This window comes from Anser cygnoides, chromosome 7, assembly GCF_040182565.1.
Source record: "Anser cygnoides isolate HZ-2024a breed goose chromosome 7, Taihu_goose_T2T_genome, whole genome shotgun sequence".
Classification (NCBI taxonomy): domain Eukaryota; kingdom Metazoa; phylum Chordata; class Aves; order Anseriformes; family Anatidae; genus Anser; species Anser cygnoides.
The window spans coordinates 12,965,618-12,977,642 of NC_089879.1; the positions used below are offsets into that span (position 1 = coordinate 12,965,618).

General features: G+C 45.8%; 1 protein-coding gene across 3 annotated transcripts in view; it reads left to right on the top strand.

Annotated features, from left to right (window-relative positions):
• The first annotated feature begins 9,725 nt into the window (after nt 1-9,725).
• SH3PXD2A (SH3 and PX domains 2A) overlaps nt 9,726-12,025 on the top strand; it is a 253,306-nt gene continuing 251,006 nt past the window's right edge. For 2 of the 3 annotated variants that reach the window (XM_048060341.2, XM_048060342.2), the window contains exon 1: nt 9,727-9,975. In XM_048060341.2, coding sequence (XP_047916298.2) covers nt 9,904-9,975 — 72 coding nt within the window. In that variant the 5' untranslated portion in view covers nt 9,727-9,903. Of the gene's footprint in view, nt 9,976-12,025 lie in introns of all 3 variants that reach the window. The other variant, XM_013174500.3, reaches the window with a different exon arrangement.

The following is a 12,025-nucleotide window of genomic DNA, read 5'->3' on the forward strand; positions in this document are numbered from 1 at the left end:
TTGAGTGCATTCCTGCTCCTGTACCTACAGGGAATACCGTAAGCATGTGCCTGCACAGAAGAACGCCGGCTAGCTGTGGGAGCACAGAGCTCTCTGTAGGTTGATTTACCCATTTAGTCAGTATCTCTACAGTATGCTTCTGTGACAGCAGTCTAGACATACCCATATTGGTATAAGTCACCTTTATGTAAGTCTAACTACACACACTAGGGCTTTTACTGCTAATAAACTCTCTCTCTGTTTACAGATCGTATCCTTAACCAAGAGAGTCATATCACACACACTGTTAAAATTCTTAGATTTAGACCACGCCTACAAAATATTGTGTGGAACATTCAGTGAAAGCACGCTTTCTTGTTTTGTTTAACTTGAAAACTCTTTAGGCAATGCAGTCGTTACTGGTTTATTAAAGGACTTTGAAGGTGGCACTTTAAGGTAAAACTGACAAGTGAGAATTCATTTTGTAGGACTGCTTCATGGCCAGTTCTAGTTTCCATAGAAACAGTTACGGCAGTAAAAGGCAGGTAAGTAAAATGCAGGTTTTAAAAGCAGTCAGCATTTTTACATTACCTTAAAAAGGTGTGTTGCCATAGAAATGCAGTGTTTTAAATTGCCAAATAATTTAATTTTCTATTCTAGCAAAATATAAGCTGATTGTTTTTCTGGAGAGAAAGCAAAGGACAGAACAAGGCTACCTTCAGTTCCTGCCATCTGCTTAGGTGAGAGAGAAGATAAGGTTGCTTCATGCCTCAGTTTCCTCTTTTGAAAATGGGGGATAGTGGGTTCCTTGGGTTGTAGCGCATAACCCCAATTTTTGTTAACATTAGTTATTAAAAGTTCTTGAGATCTGTCAGTGGTAGCTGTTAGAGAACTGTTGCTGAGTGGGAGTGAGTGAATGGATAGATGCTGGAGTGGGACTTAGCTCTAATCCAAGCCCTACTTTCACTAACTGCTTTAGCTTTCTCTGCCTCTCTTTCAGTGCATATTGCTTTGCCTGTCTTGTCTTTTTAGTCTCTATGTCCTAGGAGGCAATTATGGTCTCCTGGTTTATATTCATTAGAATATTTTTCCTGGAATCCTAAATGATTTCTGAGTGTTCTTGTTCTCAAATCCTTGGATTGTGAGTTTGTACTCATGAGTGTATGTATTTTACACAAACCACCTGAGAAGCGAAGGTTTTCTTTCAAAGTAATAAGTGGAAAAAAAAGAGATTGGCTCTGTGACCCTAAGTTGCTACTTCTGTGGATCTGTCCATACTTGCTTATTTCAGTGATGAACACCATACACGGAAGAAGTTGCTAATTCATTATCCAGAATAACAATTCATTTATGAACAACCAGTAAGGTGTGGAGCCAGTGGAGCCATGTGAAGAATTAGGAGACAAAGTACTGAAAATCTGCTTGTCAAAGAAATGCTGTTTGGTTTACTTTGGGAGCGAGCCGATCCTGTGGCTTACTGGGGAAAAGATGTGCCTAGCAAATATCGTATCTTTATACTTACCTCTAAATGGAAAGGGAGCAAGTTCAGACACCACAGGCAACCTGAATTTTGAAACTTCCTTTTTCGGTGTGCTGCTGTGTTCTTTATTGCTCTTTGAGCATAGTCTCCATCCCTCCTGCTCCAACAGTGCAGGCTGGTGAGCAAAAAAAAAAAAAAAGTTCACCACAGGAGATAAGAGTAGTTATAATAGTTGGACACCATCCTCTAGGAGCCCCCAGCATTACGGAAACATTTTTGTGGATGTTTGTTGGCAGCAGGGAAATGCTGAGTCAGGAATCTTGGGTTTCGTTCCCAGCAACATGCCCTGTCAGGCGCAGAGGGTTTCCTCCTAACTTCTGTCACCTGTTTCTGCTCTCCACTCTTTCCTCGAATTGTCATTTATTAGGCCTTTCATTGCATTCACAGTCTCAGTTCATCTCTGCACCACAGATCATGGTCAAACCTGCTTCCTCCCCACTTTCTTTCCTAACTCAAATATCCTTGTCAGCCTCTGACAGTTGCAAACACCGCTATAATCCCTCTGCCTAACTGACCTGGCATGGTTTGCAGCCCCGTTCAGATTCCAGCAGGCTGTTCCTTGCTTCTTCCCAAGGCACCAGAAGGGGATCTTTCCTTCACCATGTAGCGTGCAGCAGGAACGAGCTGCAATTTCAGGAAAACAGCCTCCTCCTACCTCCCAGGACCCCCGACCTAGTAGCACCCTCCAAGTTTCTAATTGTGGGTTTCTTGTATCCAAGCATGAAAATAAACATGGTTAAAAATTAAAACTCTTGTCTCTTGCCCAAACTAGAGCAAGTACACACTGTACTTGCAGATGGCAGAAACCATCCGCCTCTCCTTGACACTTTAAAGTGTCAAATCAAGGCAGCTTTCATCACATACATGATTGGTAAAGTTGAGGCAGACTTTTAGAGACTTTTAGTTTGTGCATCTACTAGTTAGTGTCTCCCCATTTAGCCTTTTTTTTTGTTCCCTGAGAAAGTGTTGTTATGCTCTGGTGTGATGGATGTGATTATACTGTGCATTTGGGCATTTGTCAACCTCTTCTGTCCCACCAGCTCAAGTGATTTTGTAAGCTGTTGGCTGGCTAGGAAGAGTGAAGGACCCGATGACATTATGGGCTTGCACATTTCAAGAAAGTGGATGCACAGGTAAAAGGAGGAGGCCCAGATTAGTGCTACTAATAAGGGGGTAGAAAGAAAGTCATACAACACCAGAGAAACCATGCACAAAACAACCTCTAAGAACCCATTTTTTTGTAACTTTTGCTGCCACAAGAACCATTTGTTCTTGCATTGCAGCGCTCTTTTAAGAGTTGACTAGACTGTTTTGCCTGAAGTTGGCTAGCAGAGGTCACCCCAAGGCAAACATTCACGATGGGGAACTGCAAATGAGCTTAAGATCTGGTAAAGGTGCAGCATCTGTGTCAGGGTAGAGAGTTGAATTTATGATTGTTAGGGATGCCACCAGCCCATTCCCACTAATACCTTTTAAATGTGTGATGGCAACTATACTAATCCAGTCACAGTAATTTACAAGTTGAAACCAGCCCAGATTAACAAGATTGCCTGAACATAACATAACCTGGAATTTGTCAGTGAAAGAAATAACCTAAAGGAACAATTTTCAGCAAGAGTTGAACCATTGAACAGCGTGGTGCCAATTAACTTGGCACAACATCTCCTACACTCTTGTTTTAGCTTGCTTTTTGTTATTGATTGGAAGAGTGAACACTCCTTTCCTACCAGCCAGAACTGGAGCTCTCTGCCAGCTTTGCCTGGGATGAACAAGCTGTGAATGTGCGAGCATGTATGGGCCTAAACATCTGCTTGTCTTGCTCGAAAACTGGAGGAATAGCTGCAGCTAAACTATTGCTTTGATAGAAGAACTAGATGTCTCAGCCCTAATCTTAATTCATCTTTTGAATTTCCCCAAATTAGAAGTAAAGCAGAGAGGAAAGTAGTCCCACCTCTGCTGGGAGCATGGTAAGATAAATCACAAGTGTATGTCACTGCGTAAGAGTCGATGGCATTAAATGAAGCATGCACCAAGGCTGTTACCGGGCTGAGAAATTCCTCCCGGTGGTGGAGACCTCATCCAAACATTGCAGTGATACCTGGAAATAAGAGGGAGGAATCTGTTCCCACAAATGCCTTCCCCAACAATAGTCATCAAAGCCCTGCAGGCCTACCTGATTTTAAAATATGCTTTCTTGCCAAAATAGAAGGTGGTAGGGAAATGAAAACGGGTGTTTGGAGTTCGGTTTTTCTCCTATTGCCAAAACTGAAGTCATTCCCAGTGAGAGCGTAGGAGTTGGCCTTGCATGTGTGTAAAACTCTTCTTCGCTGTAATGTCCACAAAGAACTGAGCCACGACAAGCCAGCTGGGGTTCTGAAACTGCTGCCTCCACTGCTGACTAATACTCTCTCATTGTTTCCTTCCCTTACCTTGTCTTTTTTTTCCCCTCCAAGAATGTCTCTTGAACTTAATTCCTGGTTCAAAGTAGTTATAGTCTCTCTCTTTGTTCTTCTGTGGGTACAGTGATCCAGGACAAACATAACAGGAGCAAAGTGATACAGAGAGGAGTTTTTGTTGGAACTCCCAATGTAGGAAAGGATGAGAAATGGAGAGGAAGCAGAGGGAGGAGGATTTAGCAAAAAGATGTTTGAAATTAGTCCAGTTGAAAAAGGCTAAGAAATAATTGCCTAATGATGCTTCAGACATCTGTTTCAGACCAGGCAGCAGGTGCTGCGTGTAATGAAAGCAAGGACTTGTACTATTTTATTTTCTGTAAATAGAAAGCAAGGAAGGAAATGAGGGCATGAAAAAAATGGAGTAAGAGAATATTTATCATAAACAGCTGGACAAATTTATCTAGAGCAGAGTAATACATGCTCTTTCTGTGCCTTCCTTACGCTGTCCCTCAACAGTTCCTGTTCTGCAGGGTGCTTCGTCTTTTCGAAAAGACTGATCCCTTTGATGCTCAAAGTTAGAGGCTAAAGTAAGAGTTGGCCACCAAAATGTCTTTAAAGATCAAAATGTTCAGGGCAACGTAATTGTCACCCAGATGCTGCTACTGTCTGATGGAGATGGCCCCAAAGGAAGAACCTGCCTGTGCCCCGCAGGCGGTCTCTGTGTGTTTGGCTGCCTTTTAGAGACCTGCCTGGAGAGGAAAAGAGCCACTTCACCAGCAGCTTACAAACGCTCTTGATAGTGAAATGTTTTTTAGGGTTTTGTCTCTCGTGCTGCATGCACACAGCTTAATACATGCCCAAATCCAAAGAAATGACTGGAATTACCTGGATAGCATGTCAGCCAGTGGTCCTGCGCCACACTCCACAGGTGAAAAGCACACCTAAACCAGGCCTTGCCGGAGAAACCGTAGCTTGTCTTCCACAAGAAGTTCTAAGTAATAAAATCACTGTTGATTCAGGAGGGATTGCATGTGTAAAAATAGCGAACAAGGAAATTCAAGTTTAAAAAGGACTTGGTAGAAATTTTAAATCTATTAGTACAGAGGACTCAGTGTCCATGTGTATGCTAAGAGGCCACATGGGAAGAAAATGCAAATGAAGAATACTTCTTCCTAGTTCTAATTCGGTCATAACAAGCTTGCGTTTTCAACAATAGATTGCCAAGTTTTTTGCAGACTGAGGCAGAAGATGGCATTGAAATCTCCTTTTGAGAACAGTGAGCACAACTGAAGTCAGGGACAGCACCTGGGAATTAGCCTGGGGAATCCCAATCCAAACCTGTGATCAGTTTGAAAAACTTCAGCTGCCACAAATGTAAGCCTGATGTTTATGTAAGACATAAGAAAAGCATGGTTTGGGCTTGCTTTCTTTTATTCGTTTTAACCATGTCATCAGATACCTACAAAACCTTCATAACAATGGAAAAGTACAAGGTGTGTGTCAATGAAAAACAGTCTGCTGTTTGCTGCTACTACCCTAAGCAGAGCGTGTGATGCACCTACTGCTGTTGAAGTGTTTCATCCACAGCTCCGGTAAGGGAGGACAGAAAGATAACGTTAGTAATGGACAGGTTAAATTCTAGGAAAACTGCCTCAGGAAAAGTATATTCTATAATTTAAGTAGAGAGGGTGAAGCAGCTCTTAGAGTGTAAGAAAAAGCTGTTAGCCATTGGGAAAGCATGTACACTGCTAGCAGGGAGAATAATTACTTTGTTTTCTCGGTTATACTATGTTGCACATGGGCTGATAAAGCAGCCTGCTCTGGTGCAGAGTCTGGGAGGGGAAGGGGCACGCTACCGAGTTTCCAGGGCTGCTCAGCCAGGACTGCAGCTGGGATCATCAGCTCCCTCTGCCACATTAGCTGGACATATTTATCTCAAGAGTGAATTTCATTTGAAGAGCAGTAATTTCCCAAGAAAATGAGATGCAGCTCACTTGGAAAAAAAAAAAAAAAAAGAAAAGAAAAAGATTGCATCATGCTTTGTGTTTTCAGTTTGAGATTTGAATGCCAGACAGGCTCTACTATTCTTGTCACTCGTATCAAAAGGCATGTATGTTGAAAACCTGAAGTGGAAGAACTGCATGGCAAGCAACCCTTTAAAGAAACTGAGGTTTTGTGAGTACAGAAGCTGAGATGGGAGTGTAACAAAGCCTCTGTGTTGTGCTGTTGCACATCAGAGCCAAAAAACCCCTAAGGGGCACATCTCTAGTACCATGTCTAGCAGATTATGCATGCAACTCTGGTTGCCAGTAATGAGTTGTGTGGCTAATCTGTCATGCACAGCACCGAAACACTCCCCTTCCCCCAGGAGGCTGAGCTCACGGGGCATTTTGCTTCCACCCAAGGTGCTGAGCACCGTTAAATCTCCTCATACTTAATGGGACAGGAAAACATCTGATTGTCGCAAGGGCAGACCTGGCTGCCCAGCCCTGACAAATAGAAAAGCAGAAGCAGGAAGGAAATGTCTTTGAACAGCGACTCGAGACACTCAGAAAAGGTTGTTAGGCTACAGTGTGCTGGATGATATTTGGGAGGGTGGGGGTGGTTACTTATCTACAGTGATATGCCACGAATTAATAAGAAGCATTAAAAATGGCCTTAATGGAGGTCCCTTAATGGTCTGTCCCTTGTTTGATTTTCTCACTGTTTTTATGATCCAAGTGTTTTCAATTTACAACTCTAATGCTTATTTACAAAAAAATTGCCATCATGACAAAGTTCTCTTGCAATATGAAAACCCAAGTCATGCTCCAGCTCTGAGACTGTCACACGCGCATTCTGTCATGTATCAGCTTTTTCTGTAATTGGAGCGAAACTGAGGTTGCTGGGCTGCAGCTCTATTAGGTCTGTGAGGCTAATGTGGTTACCTGTTCAGTCAAAAAAAAAAAAAAATCCTTTGCCCCAGCACTCACCTAGCAAATCAGTAGAAAAATGCTTTTCAAATAGCTCTTTTATCTCAGTCTTCAGAAGTCTGAATTTCCTGGGAAGCTCCTGAGGTGGATTTTACTGGAATCATGAGTCTGTAGAGGTGAATTATTAACTCAGCTGTTAATATTGACATTAATATACATATTAAAATTCAAGTGATTGTTAGTAGTGATATTCCCATGCAGTGACAGGACTTCAGTAAGAAAGACTTTAAGAAAGAAATATAAAAGCTAGGACATTTAAGATTAAAACACCTAGAGTTAGTAATTTTCCTACAAATTTGCTTGGTCTGTGTTTTCATGGTCCCAGTCAGGTACAAGCTCTTCAGCACGTGGGCCCAGCCATCCAGCGAGCCTGCTGTGCTTTCCACTGCATGCTGTTTTTCTCTCCTTGAGCCCCAGCAGCCTGAGCCTGGCTCTCCAGCACAAGGGCCAGGCAGGCACTGTCAGCTCCATTTTCCCAGCTGCTGCCTAAGAAAGGAGCCGATTTTCTCAAGCCTGAAGCATAATAAGGGGTTTTGGTTACTTTCTGCTAGTCTTGCAATAGCCTGGGATCAGACTCCCACTAGACTGGGTGTTGTACATATTTTAGAAGAACAATCCATGCCCCTAGCAACATACATTTTTTTTTCCTATGCAGATGGATGGATGCAGCAAGCAAGCAAGGAGAGCAGAAGGTGACAATGAGAGCAAAATCAGCAGACAACAGGAAGAGGGGAGCCAGATCTGACAAGGGCTGGGCAGGCTTTGCAGCTGGAGAAGGTTGTCTGGAACGGGGGAGAACTAAGTTACCTTGAACAGAGGAAAGGTGAACAGGGGACTAGATGCCGTGAAAGTACAGGGTAGTCACTAAGGGAGCACAAACCCCAAAGCATCATTAAGTTTTCCCTGAAAATAGCAGCTCCTTCCTCGCAAGAACAGATGAGAATACCCATAAAAAGATGCCGATTAGTAAGAATGTCAGGAAGGATGGGGCAAAGTGTTTGGAGAATGATGTATTTTTTTCTTTTTCCCTCACAATGAAATGTTTTGAAAGCTGATTTTAAACAAAGCCTGAATGTTTTTAATGATGGGGGAAACCTTTATTCTTTTTTGGATAGGATAATAGGAGAAGGGGATGAAACGTGTAATGTATATTGATAATGGCTCACAGGAAAGAGGTATCCAAGACCCAGAAGACTTATCATGCTGGGCATATTTTTATCAATGCGTTATTTGAATATTTACATTGTCGGGGAAGAATTTTCTTTGTTTGCTCTGCACACCAGGGACTTCTTGGCCAGTCTAAACAGTAAAGGTTCCTAATGTAAATAATTGCTATACTGCCTTGTGTCGTGCATGAGGGTTAGAGGTGGGATGTCCCTCAAAGAGGAGAGAAGGGAGTGCACTGGAAGGAGAAAGTGATAATAGAGGTGGACACTTCTCCTCTCCTATCCCAACACCAAGAGTTGGTCTAGCATATGCTCTATGCCTGGAATGGGACATCAGAAATTTAACTTGTTCTGTCTGCTCAGTAGTTTTGGTGAACTGGGTGTAGCAGCTGAGGAGAGAGGAGAAGGCTGGGTCCAAGCATCTTCCTCTCTGCAGTCTGGAAGGAAGGTTTTTTTTATGCAGCATGTAGCTGTATGCTGGTGGCGTTGCTCCCGTTTTTCCTTGCTTTTTTAAGCTGCTTGTGGAAACCAACTATGGACTTCCTCACTTTGAAACATCAGCCTTCAGGCTTAGGTATCTGTGACTTTGCGATTCCAGTGTGTATCTTATTTATGATCCTTGCTGAAGGGTTAATAACACAGTACAAAAGTTGTGATTCAAAAAATGGGCTCATAGAGCGTATAGTGAAATCCCACTGAGATTGACCGTTCTCTCACTGTAAATAGGGGACTTTCTTTTGCCAAGAGCTGGGACCTTTCCACACTCCCAGACTTGCAGGTCTGCAGCTGTCAGCAGTGCTTAGGGAGCTTACTGGAAAATCTGTTCAGGCTGCGATTGAAGACACTACAGTCAGTGGAGGAAATAGAGATCTTAGTGACTTCAGTTCATTTGGTGAATAGTTAATGAACTTCATAAAGCGAGCTGCTGGCTGGGAGATCACATGCAAGTTACCTTTTCTGAGGTAACTGCCTCCAGAATAAACATATGCAAAGTAGTGACACATTACTGAATAAGAACACCATGAGACTTCTAGGGCAAGCTCTTCTTGAAGTGTGACCAGGGGAGGATAAGGGTTGTTTCAGTATCTATGTATATACAAAGAGATGAAATAGGGTTATCACTCTAAAAGCCCCCGTGATAGTCCGTGCAACCTCCCTCCAACTTTCATCACTGGGTAGGGGGCCAGGACGTTGCCAACCTCCCTCAGCGGCCATAAACCGTGGGCCTTGTGGGCTGAGGGCTGGGCTCGGACCCTTGTGTTTCTGCTGTGACCTTGGCCGTATTTTGGGCACATTTTGCAACGATGGAGTGCCCCGAGGGTCCCCACCCTTCCCAAGCCCTCCTCAGCCCCTGGGGACCTCCTGGAGGCCGGGCCGAGGCAGCGGGCTGGGGAGAGATGCGTGAGGGGGACGTGTGAGGAGACCCCCGCCGGCAGGCAGCGGGCGGCCGCCATCTCAGGGCAGGCCGCGCCCCCCGCTCCCCACCGCCACCAGCACCCGGGGGGCGGCGGCTCCCGCTCCCCTCAGGCCCCGTCCCGCCGGGGGCCGCCCTGGGGCGGGGACGGCGGCCGAGCCCTGCCCCTCCCGCCGGAGCCGCCGCCGAGCCGGAGGCTGCGGGCAGGGCGCGGAGCCGGGCCGGAGGGAGGGGAGGAGAGGGAAGGGGAGAGAAGGGGAAAGGAGAGGAGCCGCCGCCGCCGCGGCGCGGGGCGGAGCCGGAGCCGGGAGCGGGGCATCCTCCTCCCTCCTGCCTGCCCGCCCGCCTCGCCGGCCGGCATCGCGGCGGCGGGCAGCGCGGCCGGAGGGTGCAGGGAGCCGGCGGGAGCCCCGCCGGGACCGGGAGGAGCGCCGCGATGCTGTCCTACAGCGTGCTGGACGCCAACGTGGTGGACGTGGAGAAGCGGAGGAACCCCTCGAAGCACTACGTGAGTGGCGGGGGGCAGCGCCCCGGGGGGCTCCGGGCTGTGTGCGTCCCCTTCCAGCACAGCGCGGGACGCTCTCCTCCGCGCTGTCTCCATCCCAGGCACTGCCCGGTGCCTGCTGTAGGGTCACCGAGCCAGAGGTGCTGAACAGGGCTTTGCTCCTTTACTCCCAGAAAGTTACATCGAGAGCTTTATTTTGGGGGGTGGAGGCGGTTTGGATGGTTATCAAGGCACCCTCAGCATGTGGGTTCGCTTTCATCTCGCGTTTGCCTTCCTCTGTTCACACCTTGCTGCTAACGGAGCGGCATCAGGCGAGGTTTAACAACCTCCCGGACCCTGCTGCTGCAGGGTGTCATGTGGAAGGCTCTTTGCCTGCAGGAGTTCACGGTGGAGTAGCTTTTGCCCATCCACATAATGAGAAAAGACACATTTTCTTCATTTCCTGGCTCTGTTTCTGGGTTTTAGTTACACATAGTCCTTTATTTCTCTTCGCAAAACACGACCTGTGTTTAGATACACAGGTTAGGTTTTGTGTATACAGAAGGTAAATCACCCTGCTTCGGTAAGCAAAAGCCCAAGGGGTGCTGCATCTGGTGTGAAACCCCTCAGAGTGCGCTGTTTGCCCTGGCACTGCACATCTGCCAGCTTTCTTTGGAGCTGGTTGCTGTTTGAATGGGTTACCTGAAAGGTAAGACCAAAGATCGGACGTGAAGCTTTGTATTAGCATTTCATATCACTGAGCTTTTTCCTCTAAGGCATCAACCGTAACCCAGCTCAAGGCTAGAGGGCACTATGTTGCTGAGAGATGCTGATTTGCAGACTTGAGGCTGAAGCTCTGATCCGCTGTGCAATTAAACGGCTTGTGCCCGATTCATAGGGGTGGGAGCTCCAGGTCTCGTCCTCTCAGCTTGCCAGCTGGACCTGGGCATTCAGGCTATTATTCATTTACCGCTTCCGCGCGGGAGAGACTACTACTGCTTTTGGAAATTGTCACTGGGTTGTGGCTGACACCACTGCAGGCTGTTATCTCACCTGAAAGGTGGCTGCGATTTGGCAGCAGAGGCTCTGGAGCCTCTGTAGAGAAGTATGTCTGCCAGGCAGCAAGTTATGCAAAGGAGCTGGGAACAATAGCTTCCTGATCACCAGGAGAAATTGAAGTTAATTTCTTATTTGTTGGAAAATAACCAGAGAAGAGGGATTTAAATCCTGTATTGTCAGGCGTGAAACAAAATATTTCTCTTGTTCTCCTGCAGAAATGCTTCCGTGTTTCCTCGATGATCGTTGTTACTGCATTTTACCAACAGTAACCCAAATTGTTACAAGCAGCTTTCCACAAGGCTTCTAGTGGGAAACCTATTTCTCCCCCTTCACCCCGTTGTCCATACCCTGTCTCTAATATTGTTTTCTGCACAACAGCTCCATATCCTTGTGTGTCCAGTTCTTGGCCAAAAAAATTGCAAATTAAATGGTTTGTTGTGTGAATAGTTTTGTGTCTGCCTTTCGTCCAGCTGACTCTGTCTCTGGCTGAACAGTGTTCAGCACAATGGATTTTGGTTCACAAACAAGCATGGGCATAATTCAATTAAAAATGATCCATGTCCTTGTGAATCTCTTTCTTTCAGATGAGTGAATTAACCCGCAGGTCCAGAAGTCTTGGCTGCTTCTTTGTTTCCTAGATTACAGTTTGCTGCAGATGTATGTACTGCAGCCTTTCATCTGGCTCTGGCTGAATAATTCACTCAGGGTGAACCAACGCTGTCAAAGAATTTAACTCCCTGGATCTGATCCACTGGCTACTAGTATCTGCGCTCTTTTACACCGCAATGCAACTATTTTCTTCCAGAATGAGTGTAAAGGTGGCTTGGGATTTAGTTCCTTCCATCGCCCATGTATACTTTGGTCAGTGCGAAGCTTGGTGCGCTCTGCCATATATTGCTCTGTAATACCATACAGCCCGCCTGCCTCCAACATCTGTAAACTCCTTCATGCCGTGCCTTAAGGCCACGCAACACATCGTGGCATCAGATTAATGATGTATTTCTCTAGAGGATGG